The sequence below is a fragment of the Rhinatrema bivittatum genome, chromosome 3 (assembly GCF_901001135.1).
Source record: "Rhinatrema bivittatum chromosome 3, aRhiBiv1.1, whole genome shotgun sequence".
Lineage (NCBI taxonomy): Eukaryota > Metazoa > Chordata > Amphibia > Gymnophiona > Rhinatrematidae > Rhinatrema > Rhinatrema bivittatum.
In genome coordinates, this window is record NC_042617.1 from 411,902,817 (window position 1) to 411,922,010 (window position 19,194).

The 19,194-nt window shown below is 41.0% G+C and overlaps 1 protein-coding gene across 1 annotated transcript in view; it reads left to right on the forward strand.

Moving 5' to 3' along the window:
- Window positions 1-19,194, forward strand: part of LOC115088608 (collagen alpha-1(IX) chain-like) — a 104,744-nt gene that overhangs the window by 54,404 nt on the left and 31,146 nt on the right. The window contains exons 14-20 of the mRNA XM_029596868.1: window positions 6,583-6,627; window positions 6,732-6,785; window positions 6,890-6,943; window positions 7,694-7,747; window positions 11,394-11,465; window positions 11,565-11,600; window positions 19,047-19,091. Of these exons, the coding sequence (XP_029452728.1) occupies window positions 6,583-6,627; window positions 6,732-6,785; window positions 6,890-6,943; window positions 7,694-7,747; window positions 11,394-11,465; window positions 11,565-11,600; window positions 19,047-19,091 (360 nt within the window). The remainder of the gene's footprint in view (window positions 1-6,582; window positions 6,628-6,731; window positions 6,786-6,889; window positions 6,944-7,693; window positions 7,748-11,393; window positions 11,466-11,564; window positions 11,601-19,046; window positions 19,092-19,194) is intronic.

Below are 19,194 nucleotides of genomic sequence, written 5' to 3' on the forward strand. Positions count from 1 at the left end.
ACCCTTTCTTGCAGTCTCATCCAATGACCACCAACACCTTCAGGAAAATCAAGGCTCTTGTCTCCTTCAATATCTCCTGTACTGTTTTATCTCTCCCCTCTTCTACATTCTTGTCAGAGTCCATTGATGAGCAGTTTCTTCTTATAATACTATACTCTTCTCTGCTTTGGTCACTATTGCTCTATCCCTCCCCAGCCTGTAAAGCATACCAAACCCAATACTTGGCTCACCCCCACAATTTGCTTATCTTCCTGCACCCACTGTACAGAAAATCTCTGGCTGAAGCCTCCTTCCATGCTGATTTTGTAAAATTAAAATTCATGCCCACCTCCTTCTGGTCTACTATTTGTTATGCTCGGTGGATTGTGTGCCAACCTTCTAGTTGGGCCCGGCCACATGGTCTCACAATGCTGCGCTCTCCCTGCTCCTGGAAGGCCTGACATAGAGGCCTATGATGAGTGTGGCAACGGGCTATGCCGCTTCTGCCTCTCTCTTCCCAATGTGGCAGGATGTTTTCGGGGATTTTGGACAGGAGCTGTCTTCCTCCCAGTCTCGGCTTCTGCCTTCCTAGGTGTGCGCGTGGCCATCTCCCCCACTTTTAAAAGGCCAGTGGTGGGAATGGTTCGGTGGCACCCTCTTATGACATCATTGGAAGAGGCCTATATAAGGCCACCTCCCTCCTCCCTCCAGTGCCTTGGCAACTGGTCATCACATCTTTGAGAAGTGGATTGCCAGTTTACCTGTTACTGATTCCTTATCTGGAGAGTGTTCCTGTCTCAGGTTCCTGTTTCCCTGCATTCTGATTCCTGCCTTCGTCTGTTTCCAGCGTCTTGTCTTTTCCACCCTCTTCATTCCTTGCTCCTCAGTTTGGATTCCTGGCTCTTGACCTCAGACTGGCTCCTGATTTCTCCTCAGATTGACTTTGATCACTGCTTGCTTCCTGAATCTGCTTGTTTGCCACCTGCCCAGACCTCTGCCTGACTCACGATTCTGTCTGATCGCTGCCTGCCTAGATCTTGGCCTGAACCACGCCATATGCTCTTCCTGTCGTGGCCTATTACACCTGTCGCATTGGATCCATCCACTGGAGGCCCGTACCTATTTCCAGCCAGCCCCGGCATCCGAGGGCTCAGCATAAGGGGAACATAGGCTGGTCCTGGGCCTCCACTCCGATTTACTCTGCCTGCCAATGGTGGGGACAAGTTGCACCAACTCCCCTTGGTCTAAGGGTTCATATTCCTAACACTATTACACTTGCCCAGCAAGATTATTATGTCCATTTGCCAAATACTCTTGCCTCCAACCTCCATCGTCTCTTTGCCACACTTTGACTCTTCAAACTGCCTCTGCCTGCCATTCCACCTGCTATTAACTCTCTTCCCAGACTATAACTGACTTCTTTCATGAGAAGACTGACAAGATTGATCATGAATTCTCTGCCCCTACTTAACTCACCTCTCCTTCCTTTGGCCCTTGCCACACTTTCTTCCTTTTCTGAAATCACAGAGGAGTAAACTGCCCATTTTCTCTCCTCCTCCAAATTATTACTTGTTTCTCTGAATTCATTCCCACCCATTTTTTTAGTTCTTTCTCCTCTGAAATCATCCCTTCCATCTATCACATTCTGTGCAACTGTGACTCTCCCCTCTTCCTTCAACATGATGTGATCACATTGCTCTTCAAAACAGTTCACTGACCCTACATACCCTACAAACTAATGTCCCATCTCCCTCCTCTTTTTCATAGAAATATAGAAACATGATGGTAAAGACCATTACAGTTTATCCAATCTGCCCATCCACACCAACTTCTTAGTTTTATGATTCCTACAACTGCCTCATAGATCCTGTCTTTCCCATGCATTCTTGATTTCAAATATTGTCCTTGTCTCTACATCCCTTTGGGGAGGCTATTCCATGCATCCACTGCCTTCTCTGTAAAGAAATATTTCCTTTGATTACTCCTGAGTCTACCCCTTTTCACTCTCATCTTATGACTGCTCATTCTAGGGGGACATTCTAGAACCTCTATTCTTTTGAAAGAGGCCCATCTCCACTGCATGGAAACTTTGAAGGTATTTAAATGTCTCTATCATATCTTCCCTATCTTGCCTTTCCTGCAGGGCATACATGTTTAGATCTTTAAGTCTATCCCGAAATGCTTAGAATGAATTCCATTGATCATTTTAGTAGCCAGCATCTAGACTGATTCCAACTAGTTTATATTCTTTTAAAGATGTAGTCTCCAGAACTGTATACAATATTCCAAATGAGGAATTTAGTCCTTGTTGGTTGCTGTCTGAATATAATTCCTCTTTTCTTCATTCCCCCCTGCCATTGAAGCAGTGAGCTGTTCACTTCAAAGTGAAGTAACAGGCTTGATTGGTTCAGGGTTGTAACCGCCGTAACAAGCAAGCTACTCCCACGCTTATTTGTTTTTCCAGCCTGTACAAGTTAGTCCTTGTTGGTTGATTGAATATGAATCCTCTTTTCTTCATTCCCCCCTGCCATTGAAGCAGAGATCTGCTTGGATATGCATTGAAAGTGAAGTATCAGGCTAATTTGTTTGGGGTAGTAACCGCCGTAACAAGCAAGCTACGCCCACGCTTATTTGTGATTGCAGATTCTTTTTCCCACATTCCTCATCTAATAATCTTTTCCCCACATTTCCTCTAATCTAATAATCCTTCTAATCTCTGTGGCATACCACTAGTAATTTCCCTCTCCTCTGCATGAACTCCATTTATCACTACCCTTTGTTGTTGCCCCCACTCAGCCAGTCAGTCACTTTGAAACTCATATCAAGGGAGCTCAATTTATTTCTAAGTCACAAATGTAGAACCTTTTCAAAAGCCTTACTGAAATCCAAGTACACTGCATCCAATGTTCTCCCGTGATTCAAACAGTTAGTCACCCAATGAAAGACATTCATCAGATTCACCTGACAAGACCTATTTCTGGTAGAGCCATTCAGCCTTGGATCTTGAATTCATTGGATTCCAGAAACTGTGCCATCCTCTGTTTCATCAGCGATTTCATTAATTAGCTTACCACAGTTGTCAGACTAACTTGCTTGTAGTTCCCAGCCTTCTCTTTATTTCAGCTTTTATGAATAGGAACCACATCCAGTGTCTCCAGTCCTCTGGAACTACTTCCAACTCTAAAGAAGCATTGAAACATTCAGCCAGTGGCACAGCCAGAACTTCTCTAAGTTCTCTTAAAAACTTCAGATGTACCCCCATCTCTCTCCATCGCTCCTTTCTTCATTTTTTTGTGGTAGTGATCCCAGCCCTTCTACAATGAACTCCAAACAGAAATAGTTGTTAAGCAATTCGGGTTTTAACTTATTAGCCTCTACATATTCCTCCCCTTCACCTCTGAGTCTCACATTGCCAATTTTGCACTTCCTTCTATCACTAACATATTTAAAAAGAGGCCTTGTCCCTTCAGTTTACCATCTTTGTTATTTTTTCTTCCATTTGTATCTTTGCATTCCAAACTTCTTTCCCATCATCTATTAGCTTTTCCAGATATTGTTACCTATCTTCCTCTTTCTGTGATCTCCTGTAGTTTATAAATATTATACTCTGCACAATGAGGGTAAATGTAGGACCAGCTTAAAGCTATCAATAACAAAAAAGTCCTATATTAATAATAAATTTATTTATTTATTTATTTTTAGATTTTTATATACCGGTGTTCCTATATGAAATAAAGATCACATCGGTTTACATTGAAACAGAACATGAAAATTGCCAAAAGGCATTACATAGAACAAGGTTATGAAACTTGGAACAGTGTACATAAGTTCAAAATTTAACAATAACGTTGTAACATTGATGACCAAAAGATAAAGGAGAAAAAAAAAAAAAAAAAAGACTTAAACAATTAAGTTGACAGGTCTTATTGAGCATAAAAATTATAACGTATAAGTGAGAAAGTCTCAAGTGTCCTGCAGCAAGAGATTAGATACCGAAGTAGGTAGTGGTATGGAAAATGGGGGTTTGTGAAGAAGATATGTTCTTGCTGGTTGGAGGGGAAAAAATGATGATCATGGTCCTGGAAAAGCTTGGCTAAAGAGCCAGGTTTTAAGTTTTTTTTTGAATGAAGAGTGGCAGAACTCAAGCCGAATGTCTGGTGGGAGCGCATTCCATTGAATGGGGCCTGCTGTAGATATGGCACGTTTATGATGCGAGGATTTTGTTGAAGGTACATAGAGTGTGCCTTTATATGCTCCTCTGATGGGTCTAGAGGAGGAGTGAGGGCGTAGTTGGTTACATAATTGAAGAGGAGAGATATTGTGAATGGATTTATGAATTACGGTGAGTACTTTATATAGGATCCTTTGCTTTATAGGCAGCCAGTGGAGGAGCTTGAGAATGGGGGTGATGTGATCTCTTTTATTTGTATTGGTAAGGATTCTGGCTGCAGAGTTCTGTAGCATTTGGAGGGGTTTGATGGATGAATATGGAAGGCCAAAGAGAAGCGAATTGCAATAGTCGACTTTTGATAGAATAATGGCTTGTAGGACCATCCGAAAATCGTTGAAATAAAGAAGAGGCTTCAATTTTTTTAAGACTTGTAACTTATAAAAACAGTCTTTGGTGGTTGTGCTTATGAATTTTTTAAAATTGAGCTGATTGTCTAGCATGATACCTAGATCTCGAACATGTGGTGAGTGATTTAATATGGGAGTGGATGAGTTGAGTAGGTCAGCTGGGTTTAGAAGTTTGATGTTGATGTCTTGATTGATGATTAGGATCTCAGTTTTGTTGTTGTTAAGAATGAGGCAAAGGCTGGAGAGAAGATGATTGATCTGTTGCAAACAATTGTTCCAGTGAGCCAAGGTTTTTTGTAAGGATTCTGAGATTGGGATGAGTATCTGGATGTCATCCGCGTAGAGATAGTGAGTTAGGTTTAGTTTAGTAAGTAGATGACATAGAGGTAAGAGGTAAATGTTGAAGAGGGTAGGGGAAAGGGAGGAACCCTGAGGGACCCCATAAACCATCAAAGTGGCCAGTCATAATAGGCACTTCCGGTATAGTCAGACCTTCATTTGCCTTATCAATAATCGTCGGCCGGTTAAATGTTTTGTGTATATTTTTTTATATTTTTTTATATTGCAGGTAAAATTTACTTTGCTTGACAACATATCCACAACATGGAGCTGTGTTTTGAAGCCTACATCAGGGGGCAATTCCTTGTGATTCAAAGTTGTCAATGCTCAATAGTCATATAGAGATATTTTACTCAGAACGCCGAACCTTGACATGAACCTTCCAGCCACAGGTTCAGCGTTCTGAGTAAAATATCTCTATATGACTATGATTTCTTCTCTCTTATTGGATACAGGGCAAGCTGATAGCTTCCCTCCCAATGTAGGTGAAATATTAAAGATGGAATTCATATCACATAGTCATTTATCTCCTATCTTCTCTTTTCATTTTTAGTATCAGGGTGATACCTTTTCCCCTGTTCTCCAGATCTTCAGTGGATGTTCTTGGACCATGGATGGGGCCAAACTTCTCTCCTTTCCCCCTTTCTCTTTCTTCTTCTCAGGATGGCTGAAAGTAATCTTCTCATTGATCTTGATGATCATATACTCCTCTTGCATGAAGGGAACTTCTCACAGTAGATGTTAGAGCAGAAATTAAATTAGCTTAACTGAGTCCCAAGTTACTGGGTACTCCAAACTTAAATAAATTAATAGAAGACAACAGAGTGGATTGGGAGGGTGGAAAGAAAATGTCATCTAGATAAAAGACTTCATGAAGGCATCTACTCAAACAAAAGAAAACAAGAGGACAGGCAAGGCATGCTACCTCCCAAGCAAAAACAGAGGATTCACAAGGTAAAATGGTGGTCAGGCTATATAAGGCAGAGGGACACATCCATTATCAGCTTCCATATGGGAAAGCTGTAAACCAACAAAATTACCACCATGTCTCTCCCCACCCAAATGGTACATTCTAGTAGGGTACTAACAGGATCCCTACACTGGTTTTCATCTTACCTCTCCTATCATACTTGTACTATATCCTCTGGTGGTTCTTCCTCCACTGCTATTCCGCTATCAGTCATTGTAACTCAAGGCTTTGCCCTAGGTTCTCTTCTCTTTTCTTTCTACACTTCTTCCCTATCTCTCACAGTTTTCAGTACCACTTTTAAACTGCTTTATCTCAGACCTATTTCCCTACACCAGAAATTCCAACAAAAATCCAGTCCCAAATCTCAGCTTGCTTGTCTGACATCTTTGTCTAAATATCCTACTGCTACCTTAAACTTAACATAGTCAAGTCAAAACTTCTTATCATTTTCCACAAATCAATTTCCTTTCTTTCCTCTTTTTCTGTCTCTGTGTATGGCACCTTCATCCTCCTGGCTCCCTTGCAATATTTCCTAAGTTCTTTATTTGGATGAATTGAGCATGGTGTTATATATTATTGTATGGATACAAAATGATATCAATCAATATTCTACTGTTTATTTATAAACATCTGAGCCAGAAAAAATGGGCTATCTACTTTATGTACTTTTTTTAAATATTATTTTCTATTTCTAACATCTTTCATGACCTTTCTAGGGTATGCCAGGTCCTCAGGGGAGACAAGGTACAGAGGGTCATCAGGTACTGCAAGCATGTGCTGGTATTTGCATTTCTAATGAATAGTTATTGTTTACAGATTTCCATTTTGCATATACTCACTCGATGTAACTCTCTTTTTGGATTAGGGAATAATTGGAGACCCTGGACTGCCTGGGAGAGATGGAGATCCTGGTATTGAAGTATGATGACAGAATTACAGAAGCAACTAATGTTTCGTACAAGTCTATTTAAATAGAAATTTTTCATTTTTCTTTTTCTTTTGAATTTTTTAAATTTTGTTTAGGCTTACCAAGGACCACAAGGGCAGGAGGGCAATCAAGGATATTTAGGGCTGAAGGTAAAAAAAGTAGTTTTCAAACTTCAGATTTAATCATTTACACACTGTAGACATAGGGGCGGATTTTAAAAGCCCTGCTCGCGTAAATCCACCCGGATTTACGCGAGCAGGGCCTTGCGCGCCGGCGCGCCTATTTTCCATAGGCCTGCTGGTGCGCGCAGAGCCCTGGGACTCGCATAAGTCCCGGGGTTTTTCGAGGGGGGCGTGTCGTGGGTGTGTCGGGGTGAGGCCGATCGGTGCGGCATTTTGGGGGCGGGATGCGGTGTTTCGGGGGCGGACCCTGGGGCCGGGGCGGTCCGGGGGCGGTTCTGGAGGGCGGTTCTGGAGGGCGCGGATTTACGTCTCCCTCCAGGAGGCGTAAATCCAAGGATAAAGGTAGGGGGGGGGGTTTAGATAGGGCCGGGGGGGTGGGTTAGGTAGAGGAAGGGAGGGGAAGGTGAGGGGAGGGTGAAAGGGAGTTCCCTCCGAGGCCGCTCCAATTTCGGAGCGGCCTTGGAGGGAACGGAGACAAGCTGCGCGGCTCGGTGCGCGCCGGCTGCCCAAAATCAGCAGCCTTGTGCGCGCCGATCCAGGATTTTAGCAGATATGCACGGCTACGCGCGTATCTACTAAAATCCAGTGGACCTTTGTTTGCGCCTGGTGCGCCAACAAAAGTACGCGAAGGCGCACTTTTTAAAAATCTACCCCATAGGGAATATAATACATGAGTGTAACCTGTTTCTTACCTTCATCCTCTCCCTTTTCTTTAAGGGAGAAAAAGGGCTTCCAGGGGAACCAGGCCCTGAGGGTTCAAGAGGGAGAACAGTAAGTATAATTGGAAGATTGGATGGGCCATATAAGAGTCCTTATTCAGTGGCATTTAGCTGGATAACTTATGGGAATTTATCTGGCTAGCTGGAAATCTTATTATTTGGCTAAAATTTAGCTGTATCACATAGGGGTGATCTGGGGGCATTTCTGGATAACATATTTGGGTAACTCTGTTTGCGCTGTAGAGCAGTCCTAAAGTTAGCCAGATAAACTTATCAGCTAAAGATAGCCAACTATATTATTTTTCGAACCTGTTTTCCATGTTTTCCAAGTTCTATAACCTTGTTATATGTACCGCCTCTTGGCGTAATTTTTATGTTTCAATGTAAACCGATGTGATCTGTATTTTAATACAGGAACACCGGTATATAAAAATCTAAAAATAAATAAATAAATAATATTCAATAGTGTGGCACCATTCAGATTATAAAACCCGCATATGTCCACCTCCTTACATAAGTGCTTATGTTTCATTATGCATGAATATTAGCAATGCATTGGAAGCATATACTTTCTCTACCTATTTTATAAACATAAATGTAAATATTTACATGTGAAAAAAATTAGAACTTGTGTATGTAAAACCCAGATTTATACGCAAAATAGGTATATTTAAAAAAATGTGCATGTAATTGAAATCACCAGTTTGTTGATATGTCCACCAGATCATCCAGTCTGTCTTCAGTTCATTGAACTCTCTCTAGTTCACCCAGACCACCCACCCAACAATAGCAGTCAACAGATGAGTCTGATTGGCCAATGTGTCTGAAAGTACACATACTACGGAATCTGAGTATACTTTTAGCTGCATTTGAGGATGGTAGTTTTCAGCCAAATCATTTTTCCAGGTTAAATGCCTTTGAAAACTACATTCTTGCTTTACTTCATGATGATATGTTAATGGATTAGAGAATTATGGCCATATTTACTAAAGGTTTATTCCAATTCTGTGTCTATGGGAAAAATGCTTTGTAAATGACTCCCTAACCTATATTTACAAATTAGTTTATTAGGATTTATCAACATATTAGAAAATACCTAATAAAGTAAATAGGTATGCAAATGATATATAAATAAATATGTGTGGGTATGGAAATGAGACATATTATAAATAAATAAATAAATAGGTATACAAATGAAGTGAGAGATACCGTGCTGAATTCTAAAAATAAGAAGTGGTGTTCATCATCTCAATGGTTTCTTAACCTAGAAAGCCTATTATAGAATGACCCACCAACAGAGATGATGCATACCAGAACTGTGATAGAATTCAAGCATGTTTGGGATAGATATAGAGTACATTGGTAGAAACAGAGCAGGCAACCCAGCCTTCATTCCCTCAAGAGTAGCAGCAAGCAGGAAGGTGATAAAGAAAAAGCAAGAGGCAGGTAAAGGAAGGACTGCCTGCTCACACCACAGCCCACAGCCAGGTTGGAACCAGCAGCCTACAACTCTCCAGAAACAAAGCAGGTGAATGTTGGCAGGTTGGTGGTGAGTGGATAAAATCAGGCAAGGTCAGGGAGACCTAGGACAGCCAGATGTTACAACAGCCGCACCTGTTTTGGTATCTGGTTAGATAATTACAAGGCTTGCTACTAAACTTTGGGTGTTGGATTAAATGTGGTATCTTTCGTATTCATCTACCCGGGATGGTAGAGAACCAAAGAGGAAGACAATAAAAACTGACTTAGATAATACTCTATAAGCAGTCATGTTTCCATGACTGGAAGCTAAGGCCTGGATTTATCAAAATGCGATAAGTATCGCATGCGATAGAAAAAGGGGTGTGTTTTATGCTAATAGACAGTTTATCGCAAATTGTGATATGTGCCAAACCTGTTGTATTTCCTGCATACAATTTAATGGAGAGAGAGAGAGAGAGAGAGAGAGAGAGCGCACTTAGCCATAATGCCCTCTCTCTAGATAGGTATTTATATCCCTATGGGAGGCCCACCTAGTACCTCGAGGAGAAATCGTGAAATGCGCTAACACCTTACCGCCCCGTAACGCAAGCTATCACACGGCTTAACACTACTGAAAAAGGTGTAGCTAAAATTGGCGTTAAGTCCGTGCGATAGGACTTCGCAAACTGGTAAACCGAGCCCACTCCTCCTCTTTTTCGGATTTGCATCGCACCATATGATATGGCGCTATCGCATGCGTTAAAGGCATTTTCGCACGTGTTAAGGGCTTATCACATGTGTTAACGGGGCTTTTCGCATGCGATCAGCCCTTAACGCATGCAAAAACGCCTTAGCGCATTTTGATAAATGACCCCCTAAGATAGATGCTTAGACTGGAAAAAATGAACAGACTGGATGGGCCAAATGATCTTTATCTGCTATCATCTACTATGTTATGTATTTGCCTGTTTGTTTAGTTTCAGTTTTTCCTACTCAGGATGCCTTACATAAGAACAATGCATTGAAATGGAAATGTGAAATAACAAATTGATACAGTGCAGCCAACCAAAACGTAGAAATTTTAAGCATCCGGATAAGCAAGTTTAAAGGAGGCATTTCATCAAGACTAGAACAAAAATAAGAGTGGGATATCTTTATTAGGGGTGTGCATTCGTATTGACCGCATATGTAAAACGCTACGCATATTTTTTTTTTAACTTAAAAAAGTGATGTGACATAAACGATCGGATTTCCCACATATCCAACATAGCTATGTTGGATATGTTGGAAATCGCGATTGTTGAGCCAAAATAAAAATTTAAACCCCCTCATCCTCCTTAATCCCCCCCCAGACTTACCACAACTCCCTGGTGATCGAGCGAGGAGTGAGGACGCCATTTCTGCAATCCTTGGCGAGAAGCATGTGACGTCGGCGCCACGTCGAGTGACGCGGCGTCACGTGATTCCCGGCGAGTTCGCGCCGGAAGGCTCGTTCGGCCCAAAAGGAACTTTTGGCCAGCTTGGGGGGGTCAGGAGGCCCCCCCAAGCTGGCCAAAAGTTCTTTTTGGGCCGAACGAGCCTTCCGGCGCGAACTCGCCGGGAATCATGTGGCGCCGACGTCACGAGATTCCCGGCGTTGTCGCGCCAGAAGGCTCGTTCGGCCCACTTTCAATGCATATCCTCACTCCTCGCTCGATCACCAGGGAGTTGTGGTAAGTCTGGGGGGGGGATTAAGGAGGGTGAGGGGGTTTAAATTTTTTTTTTTGCACATATGGACATATACCCAACTCATTTAATTTTTTTTATGTCCATATTGACCGCAAATGGGACCCCCTTTGGACATATTGACATATGGACATAAACTTTTGCTCTGCACATCCCTAATCTTTATTGTTAGATTATTAGTGTATCTATTAGGGTTAAAATTCAGCTAGTGTATCATTAGAATTATCAATTATTAAAAGAGGGCCTGATTTCAAAAGAATATCCATGCTTAAAACTGGGTTTTATATGTATTACTGCACTTTACTGATGCAACTAGGCTCTTCAAAATTGCTATAATATATGCCATTGAATTGTCAATATGTTTTACCCATGTTAAGTGTACTTAACGTGGGTAAATGGCTTTTGAAAACTGCTATGAAAATTTGTTATATTTATATGCATAACTCCTTTGAAAATGAATCTGTATATTTTGAACTTATATTTGAAATATTTACATCATGCTTTTTGGACAGGGTGCTCAAGGTCGAAAAGGGGAAGTCGGTCATCCTGGCAGACCTGGCTTCATTGGACTACCTGGTGCTGCTGTAAGTTTTTTTTGCTTTTCAGCAATATGGAATGTGCATTATAAATGTTTCGAACACTAGAGCTAGTAATTTTAAAAGTTTAATTTCTATTCCCTTTAGGGTCATATAGGCCTCGCAGGACAACCAGGACAGAAGGTATTGTGAGAAATATGTCTTCAATTAACCCACTGATACAAAGATATAGCAACCTGACCATAACTCAGTAATGCTGCCAAGATAATTATCTCCTCTTAGAGAATTTTATTGGGATTATAAACCCATAAAAGTATCTTTATTTAATATGTATTTAAGTAAAGATTAGAAACGTTAGTTACATAGCTAAGATTTATACTGTAAAGCTCCAGTGATTAATAGAGATGTGAATCAGGTGCTGGAATTGGTTCTGGTTTCGGTATCGTGGACCCAAGGGAAATTTCGTTTCCTGTGGTCCGGATGTTTTTTTTTTTTTGGCTGTCCCAAGCTGAAACCCCCCCCCCCGACCCTTTAGATCTAATTATTTACAATCCCCTATCCTCCTGCCCCCCAAAAAACTTGCCTAAAATCCCTGGTGGTCCAGTGGGGTCCTGGGAGCGATCTCCCACTCTCGGGCTGTCGGGTGCCAGTAAACAAAATGGTGCAGGTGACCCTTTGCCCTTACCATGTGACAGGGGCTATCGGTGTCATTGGCCGGCCCCTGTCACATGGTAGGAGCAATGGACGGCCAGTGCCATCTTAAAAAATGGTGTGGGCCATCCATTGCTCCCACCATGTGACAGTCCTATCGCACGGACTTAACGCCATACCACGATAAAGAATTTACTGTCACATGCCACCTTCCATAATATTGCTGATGCTCTCTTTTGGAACCCGGGGGTGTTTTTCCCACATTTGCACTCTTCTTAGTTTGTTGTAATAGGGTGCTTTGTCCCCAGAAAATACATTTGAAGAGTAAAAAAGACACAGGTTTATTTACCAGAGCCCCAAACTTGTTGAATGGTTCTTCTTTTCCTCCAACAATCTCATCATGGTTCACCCACTCTGTTGTATGTTTGATTAAACTGGGGTGGTTTCTCCAACAAAGCCCTAATTCAGAGGAAGTGCTGCTGGTATAAGACAAAAGATGCTCAAGAGAAACCATTTACTGAACGGAATACAATAAAAGGTTAAAGTAGTAAGAGGGACTCATGCAAAACCAATAAATGAGTAAGTGCCAACTTGATAGCATTCAGGTACAGGATATGGGAAGATTTTTTGGGGCCAAAAAAAACCCTCATTCTGAAGGACAAAATTCTGGCACAAGACAAAAGATGCTCAAGCATAACATTTTACTGTTCTGAATGTGATAAGACTTGAAGTAGTGCCAGAGATTTCATGTAAAAGCAGAAAATCTTGACAACTAGCAAGCTGAGGGCAGCTCAATGTAATGATGTGGAAAATGATCTTTAGATAAAGCAGCCCTCACTACTTTCCTACCACCCCACAATAATTAGAAAAACCAATTTGATGTAGTAAGTGTGATAATAAACTTTACATTTGGCAAACCCATTCTACAAGAAAATATAAATTCCATCCTGCACCTTGGGGATCTTTGTGCCACTCAGACTTGCTTCCATGCTCAGACCTTACACCTTAGAGTTTCCTTTGCCATTGTGCCTTGCTGTCATACCCCAGAGCTAACACCTTGCCAGTCTGGGGTTGGGTGGCTGCTTTGCACCTCCCATGGTGGTTTGGAGCCTTGAGGCCACTCTTTGTGCTGCTTCAAAGCTCCTCAGTATCTGCCGTGGAGATTTTAATGACACATTTTTTTACTTTGTTCCTCCTTCATGTTTGCCGTTGGATGCTAATGCCACTTTTAGTGCCCGTTTTCCACTTGAGATGTCATCAAGAGTTCATTGCACTGATGCTGGTGCCTCTTGGAGCTTTGGAGCTTTTTTCTGCTTCTTTGCTTTTCTTAAGTGACTTGGTGAATTGCTGCCAATGCTGGTACTCCTTTTCCTCTTTACAGAGTTGTAGCCTATTCATGGCACTTTTGGTGCCATTTTCCAATCTCCTCAGTCTTTCTAGGTACCTTGGAGTTTTTTTTCCTCCTTCTGTTGATTTCTTTGAGCAAGTTTTAAGACAATAAAAATACCCATATTCTGGAACCCAATATAGGCTTTAAATTACCTGTAATCCTTCCTCCCATTGACTTTAATGGCAAATGAAAACAAATCAAACAAAAAAAATGAATTTTGTTTTATTTATTTATTTATTTATTTATTTATTTATTTAACATTTTTCTATACCGACATTCGCACGAGACATCACATCGGTTTCCAGAAAACAGCAAATTCAGCCAACAGGGCTTTACATTGTAACTGATATTATAACTTGGGGGGGAGGGAAGGGAAGGGGCAGGGAAGTAACTTGGAACTTTATGAGTATACATTCATTTTGTATACATTCATTTTGTATACAAACTAATGAAATGAATTAGGGTTGCCACAAAATGAATTTTAAAATGAAATGAATTTTTTCTTGCTGCATGTGCCTAGTAAACTTAAGCTTCTAATGATTATTTGTTTGTTTCCTCCTATGAGGAAAGGCTGAAGAGGTTAGGTCTGTTCAGCTTGGAGAAGAGACGGCTGAGGGGGGATATGATAGAGGTCTTTAAGATCATGAGAAGTCTTGAACGACTAGCTGTGAATCAGTTATTTACACTTTCGAATAATAGAAGGACTAGGGGGCATTCCATGAAGTTAACAAGTGGCACATTTAAGACTAATCGAAGAAAATTCTTTTTCACTCAATGCACAATAAAGCTCTGTAATTTGTTGCCAGAGGATGTGGTTAGTGCAGTTAGTGTAGCTGGGTTCAAAAAAGGTTTGGATAAGTTCTTGGAGAAGTCCATTAACGGCTATTAATCAAGTTTGCATAGGGAATAGCCACTCCTATTAATTGCATCAGTAGCATGGGATCTTCTTAGTGTTTGGGTAATTGCCAGGTTCTTGTGTCCTGGTTTGACCTCTGTTGGGAAACAGGATGCTGGGCTTGATGGACCCTTGGTCTGACCCAGCATTGCAATTTCTTATGTTCTTATGTCAGTTTGGTTCTCTCACCTTTAGCAATTTCTCTGTCATCTTGCCTAGATAAACAGCACAGTCTCAAATCTTATGACAACTGTCTGTATAACTATTAAAGGAATTACAATCTGGAATTCCCAATATTTGTCACAAGATGTAGGTGCTAGTGATATAGGAAGGTACAGGAGGGAGGTTCTGGAAGCCAAATTTAGGAATTTAGGTAGGAAATTGAGGACTAGCTGCTCCTATAGGGTTACATTCTCAGAAATGTTCACTGTTCCATGTACAAGCTGAGTTCCAGAGTCTCAATGTATGGATGAGACAATGGTACAGTGAAGAAGGCTTTAGATTTATTAGATCCTGGAGAAGGGGGAGCTTATGCCAATGGGATGGGTTCCACCTTAACCAAGATGGAACATGGTTGCTGGTGCTAAGATTTAAAAGGCAAATAGAGCAGCTGTTACATTAGATCATGGGGAAAGCTGACAGTTGCTTAGGAGCACATGGTTTGGAGAAAGTCTTCTTCAAATGGTACTGACATTACAAGAAAGTTAGAATACTTCAATAGATAAGTTATGATAAAGGCTGAAGTAACTCAGGTACAATTAAATAAAGAGCAGGAATCCAAATTACCTGTATCAATGGATAATAAGCAGGTTGTCAATAAAAATAGCACATACTCTAATTTGTCTGTATGTGAATGACAGAAGTCTGAAAAACAAGATTAAAGATTTAGAATGAATGGCACAATGAAAATATAGAAAATAAGAAACTCCATTCTGGGTCTGACCAATGATCCATCAAGCCCAGTATCCTATTTCCAACAATAATCAGTCCAGGTCACAAGTACCTGGCAGAATCCTAAATAGTAAATAAATTCTATGCTGCTTATGGCAAGGGATAAGCAGTTTATGGACTTTTCCTTCATGATCTTGTCCATATCTTTTTTTAAAACCAGCTACATTAACTAGGGATGTGAATCATTTTAGGACGATTAAAATTATCGTCCGATAATTTTAATATCGTCTTAAACCGTTATGGAACACAATACAATAGAGATTCTAACGATTTATCGTTATAAATCGTTAGAATCGTGAGCCGGCACACTAAAACCCCCTAAAACCCACCCCCGACCCTTTAAATTAAATCCCCCACCCTCCCGAACCCCCCCCCAAATGACTTAAATAACCTGCGGGTCCATCGGCGGTCCGGAATGGCAGCGGTCCGGAATGGGCTTCTGCTACTGAATCTTGTTGTCTTCAGCCGGCGCCATTTTCCAAAATGGCGCCGAAAAATGGCGGCGGCCATAGACGAACACGATTGGACGGCAGGAGGTCCTTCTGGACCCCCGCTGGACTTTTGGCAAGTCTTGTGGGGGTCAGGAGGCCCCCCCAAGCTGGCCAAAAGTTCCTGGAGGTCCAGCGGGGGTCAGGGAGCGATTTCCCGCCGCGAATCGTTTTCGTACGGAAAATGGCGCCGGCAGGAGATCGACTGCAGGAGGTCATTCAGCGAGGGTTCCGGCGCCTCGCTGAATGACCTCCTGCAGTCGATCTCCTGCCGGCGCCATTTTCCGTACGAAAACGATTCGCGGCGGGAAATCGCTCCCTGACCCCCGCTGGACCTCCAGGAACTTTTGGCCAGCTTGGGGGGGCCTCCTGACCCCCACAAGACTTGCCAAAAGTCCAGCGGGGGTCCGGAAGGACCTCCTGCCGTCCAATCGTGTTCGTCTATGGCCGCCGCCATTTTTCGGCACCATTTTGGAAAATGGCGCCGGCTGAAGACAACAAGATTCAGTAGCAGGAGCCCGTTCCGGACCGCTGCTGTTCTGGACCGCCGCTGGACCCGCAGGTTATTTAAGTCATTTGGGGGGGGGGGGTTCGGGGGGGTGGAGGATTTAATTTAAAGGGTCGGGGGTGGGTTTTAGGGGGTTTTAATGTGCCGGTTTTGCGATTTTACGTTTTCACGATTTTTCACGATTTTTCACGATATTTTACCCCCCCAAACGGCAACAATACGATTCCCTCCCCCTCCCAGCCGAAATCGATCGTTAAGACGATCGAGGACACGATTCACATCTCTAACATTAACTGCCTTAATACATCCTCTGGTAATGAATTCCTGAGCTTAGTTTTGCATTGAGTGAAAAAATATTTTCTCTGATTTGTTTTAAATGTTCTATTTACTAACTTTATGGAGTGTCCTTTAATCTTTTAATTTCTTGAAAGAGTAAACAACCGATTTGCATTTATCTGTTCTACCCTGCTCATGATTTTATAGACCTCTATCATATCTCCCCTCAGTCATCTCTTCTCCAAGCTGAAAAGTCCTAACCTTTTTAACCTTTCCTCATAGGTTTGCTGTTTCATCTCCTTTAACATTTTGGTCACCTTTTCTAATTCCATTATATCTTTTATGAGATGTAGTGACCAAAACCGAACACAGTATTCTAGGTACGGTTGCAGCATGGAGTGACATAACATGAATATAAAAGGCATCTCAGAGACCTGATAGAAGAAGGATAACCAATGGGACACAGGTTTGGGCAAGGAATAAACACAGAGGATCCCTCATGGCAAGAGGATGGAAATATAGCACCATGCTAACTTTACTTTACAGTTTACTTTACTTTACTTTACTTTATATGTACAGTACAGCAGCAGAAAGTTATGAGGAACCCATGGTATCTTTACTATATAGAGGTTACCTGCAGTTACAACCCTAAAAAGGCAAGAGGGTAACTTGCATAGGACAGCATTTACAACCCTTAAAAGAAGGTGAGGGGGTAACCTGTATGGATTGGCAGTTACAAACCTAAACACCTGGCTGGGCAGACTGGATTGGCCATTTTGATTTTTATCTGATGTCATTTATTATATTACTGTAATACCAGGGGACAGTTTATATTGATATGACAGAGCTGATTATATTCTTGGAGAGGTGTCACTATATGTTAAGGATGGCATAGAGTCAGGCATATTCAATGGTGCAGCCACAGTAACTTAAAGTTAGCCAACTAACATTATCTGGGTAAGTTTTGGACGGCTCAATGTCTAAACCAGACTTATAGCCAGATAGTTATCCAGCCATCTCCGAAGATCAGAGTTAGCGGGATAATTTAGGCATCTAACGAAACTCCTTCCTAAAATGCCCAGGAATGCCCCTAAGTTACTAAATTTTAACCAGATAATAAAATAGCTGGCTAAAATACAGTGGACTAATTCCCCAAATATTCATTTAGCTGGATAACTTCTGAGTTGGAATTATTTTGAATATGAACCTTGTAGTGTTGTAATGCACTAAATATTTACAAAGATGTCTTGAAGCTGCAACTGTTTAATTCAGCATATATTTGATCATCCTTTATTGTTGGGATATTTCTCCCTTAAAACAAGATATACAATACAGGAGTCAAAACACAGCAAATTATACTACATATTTATTTTATTTATTTATTTTGAATTCTTATATACCGACATTCCTGTATGAAATACAGATCACACCGGTTTACAGTACAACAGAAGTCGCGGGTAGGCGATACATTAAACATTAAGTTACATTATACTAGAAGATGGAATGGAAAACTTCCAAATTATCTGATGTGCATTTGTTATCATATTTTATATAATTTGACTATAATCCACTTTGTGATTTGACATTGAGTTAAAGAGAGGCAAATTAAATCTAAATAAATAAATATGAACATAAGATATGCTATATTGAGTCAGACCTCAGTTCCATCAAACCCAGTATCCTTTCTTTAACAGTAACCAATCAGGGTCACTACTCTCCAGCAGATCCCATGGATAAGCATACTTTTAACTTGGAGTGGGGTTTAGGAGTGGGGAGGTTTGGGTGGGTGGTTTTACATTCACAGTCAGAGGTACGAACATTGACAACATCACTGAAGATTTTCTGTCATTTGAATCGATGAAAGGTACAAGAGGAGTTGATTTATACAATGCATACTCCACCTAGCTTGATGTACTATCTACCTAGCTTGTTTGAAGCTTGTTTGAAGCTAGGTAGAGCATGCATTGTACAAATCAACTCCTCTTGTACCTTTCAGGGAGCAGGGTAATTAGCCTAACCACACCCCTTTTTGATCGCAGGTACTATTTCTACTATATTTATAGCAATTTGATAAATCTAGGTCTAAATTTGCTATCTGAACAGTGACTGAATATAGACCTCCAAAATTTCAGTACATTCAAAATCAATACTTGATAATATTGGTTAAAAAATAATACTTGTTTTTTGATATTTAAATGGCCCATGTTATTAGAAAGGAATGCATCTTCCCCTGAAATGATGAAGATAGATGTGTTACATAACAGATTTGATTTATAGGAAAATCTGGGGTATGGTGCATTAATACTGCATGTTAGAGCTATACACTTATTGTTTGTAACTTTCTTTTTTATTGTATTATGCCAATGCTATGTTTTAAAATAATTATTGTGCACAAATTACAGTATATTATCCACTAGTGAAACATTATGTGATTATTGTCAATTAAATGTTTCTTCCATTTGCTCTATAGGGTGATTTTGGTAATCCAGGCATTCAGGGTAAAGATGGCCACAAGGTATAACATAACACGTCTTTTTGTTTAAATAAAAAATAATAAAAAATAATTGCGGAACATAGTGGATTGTTCATGTTGTTATAAAGCACTTTGAACTATCTAA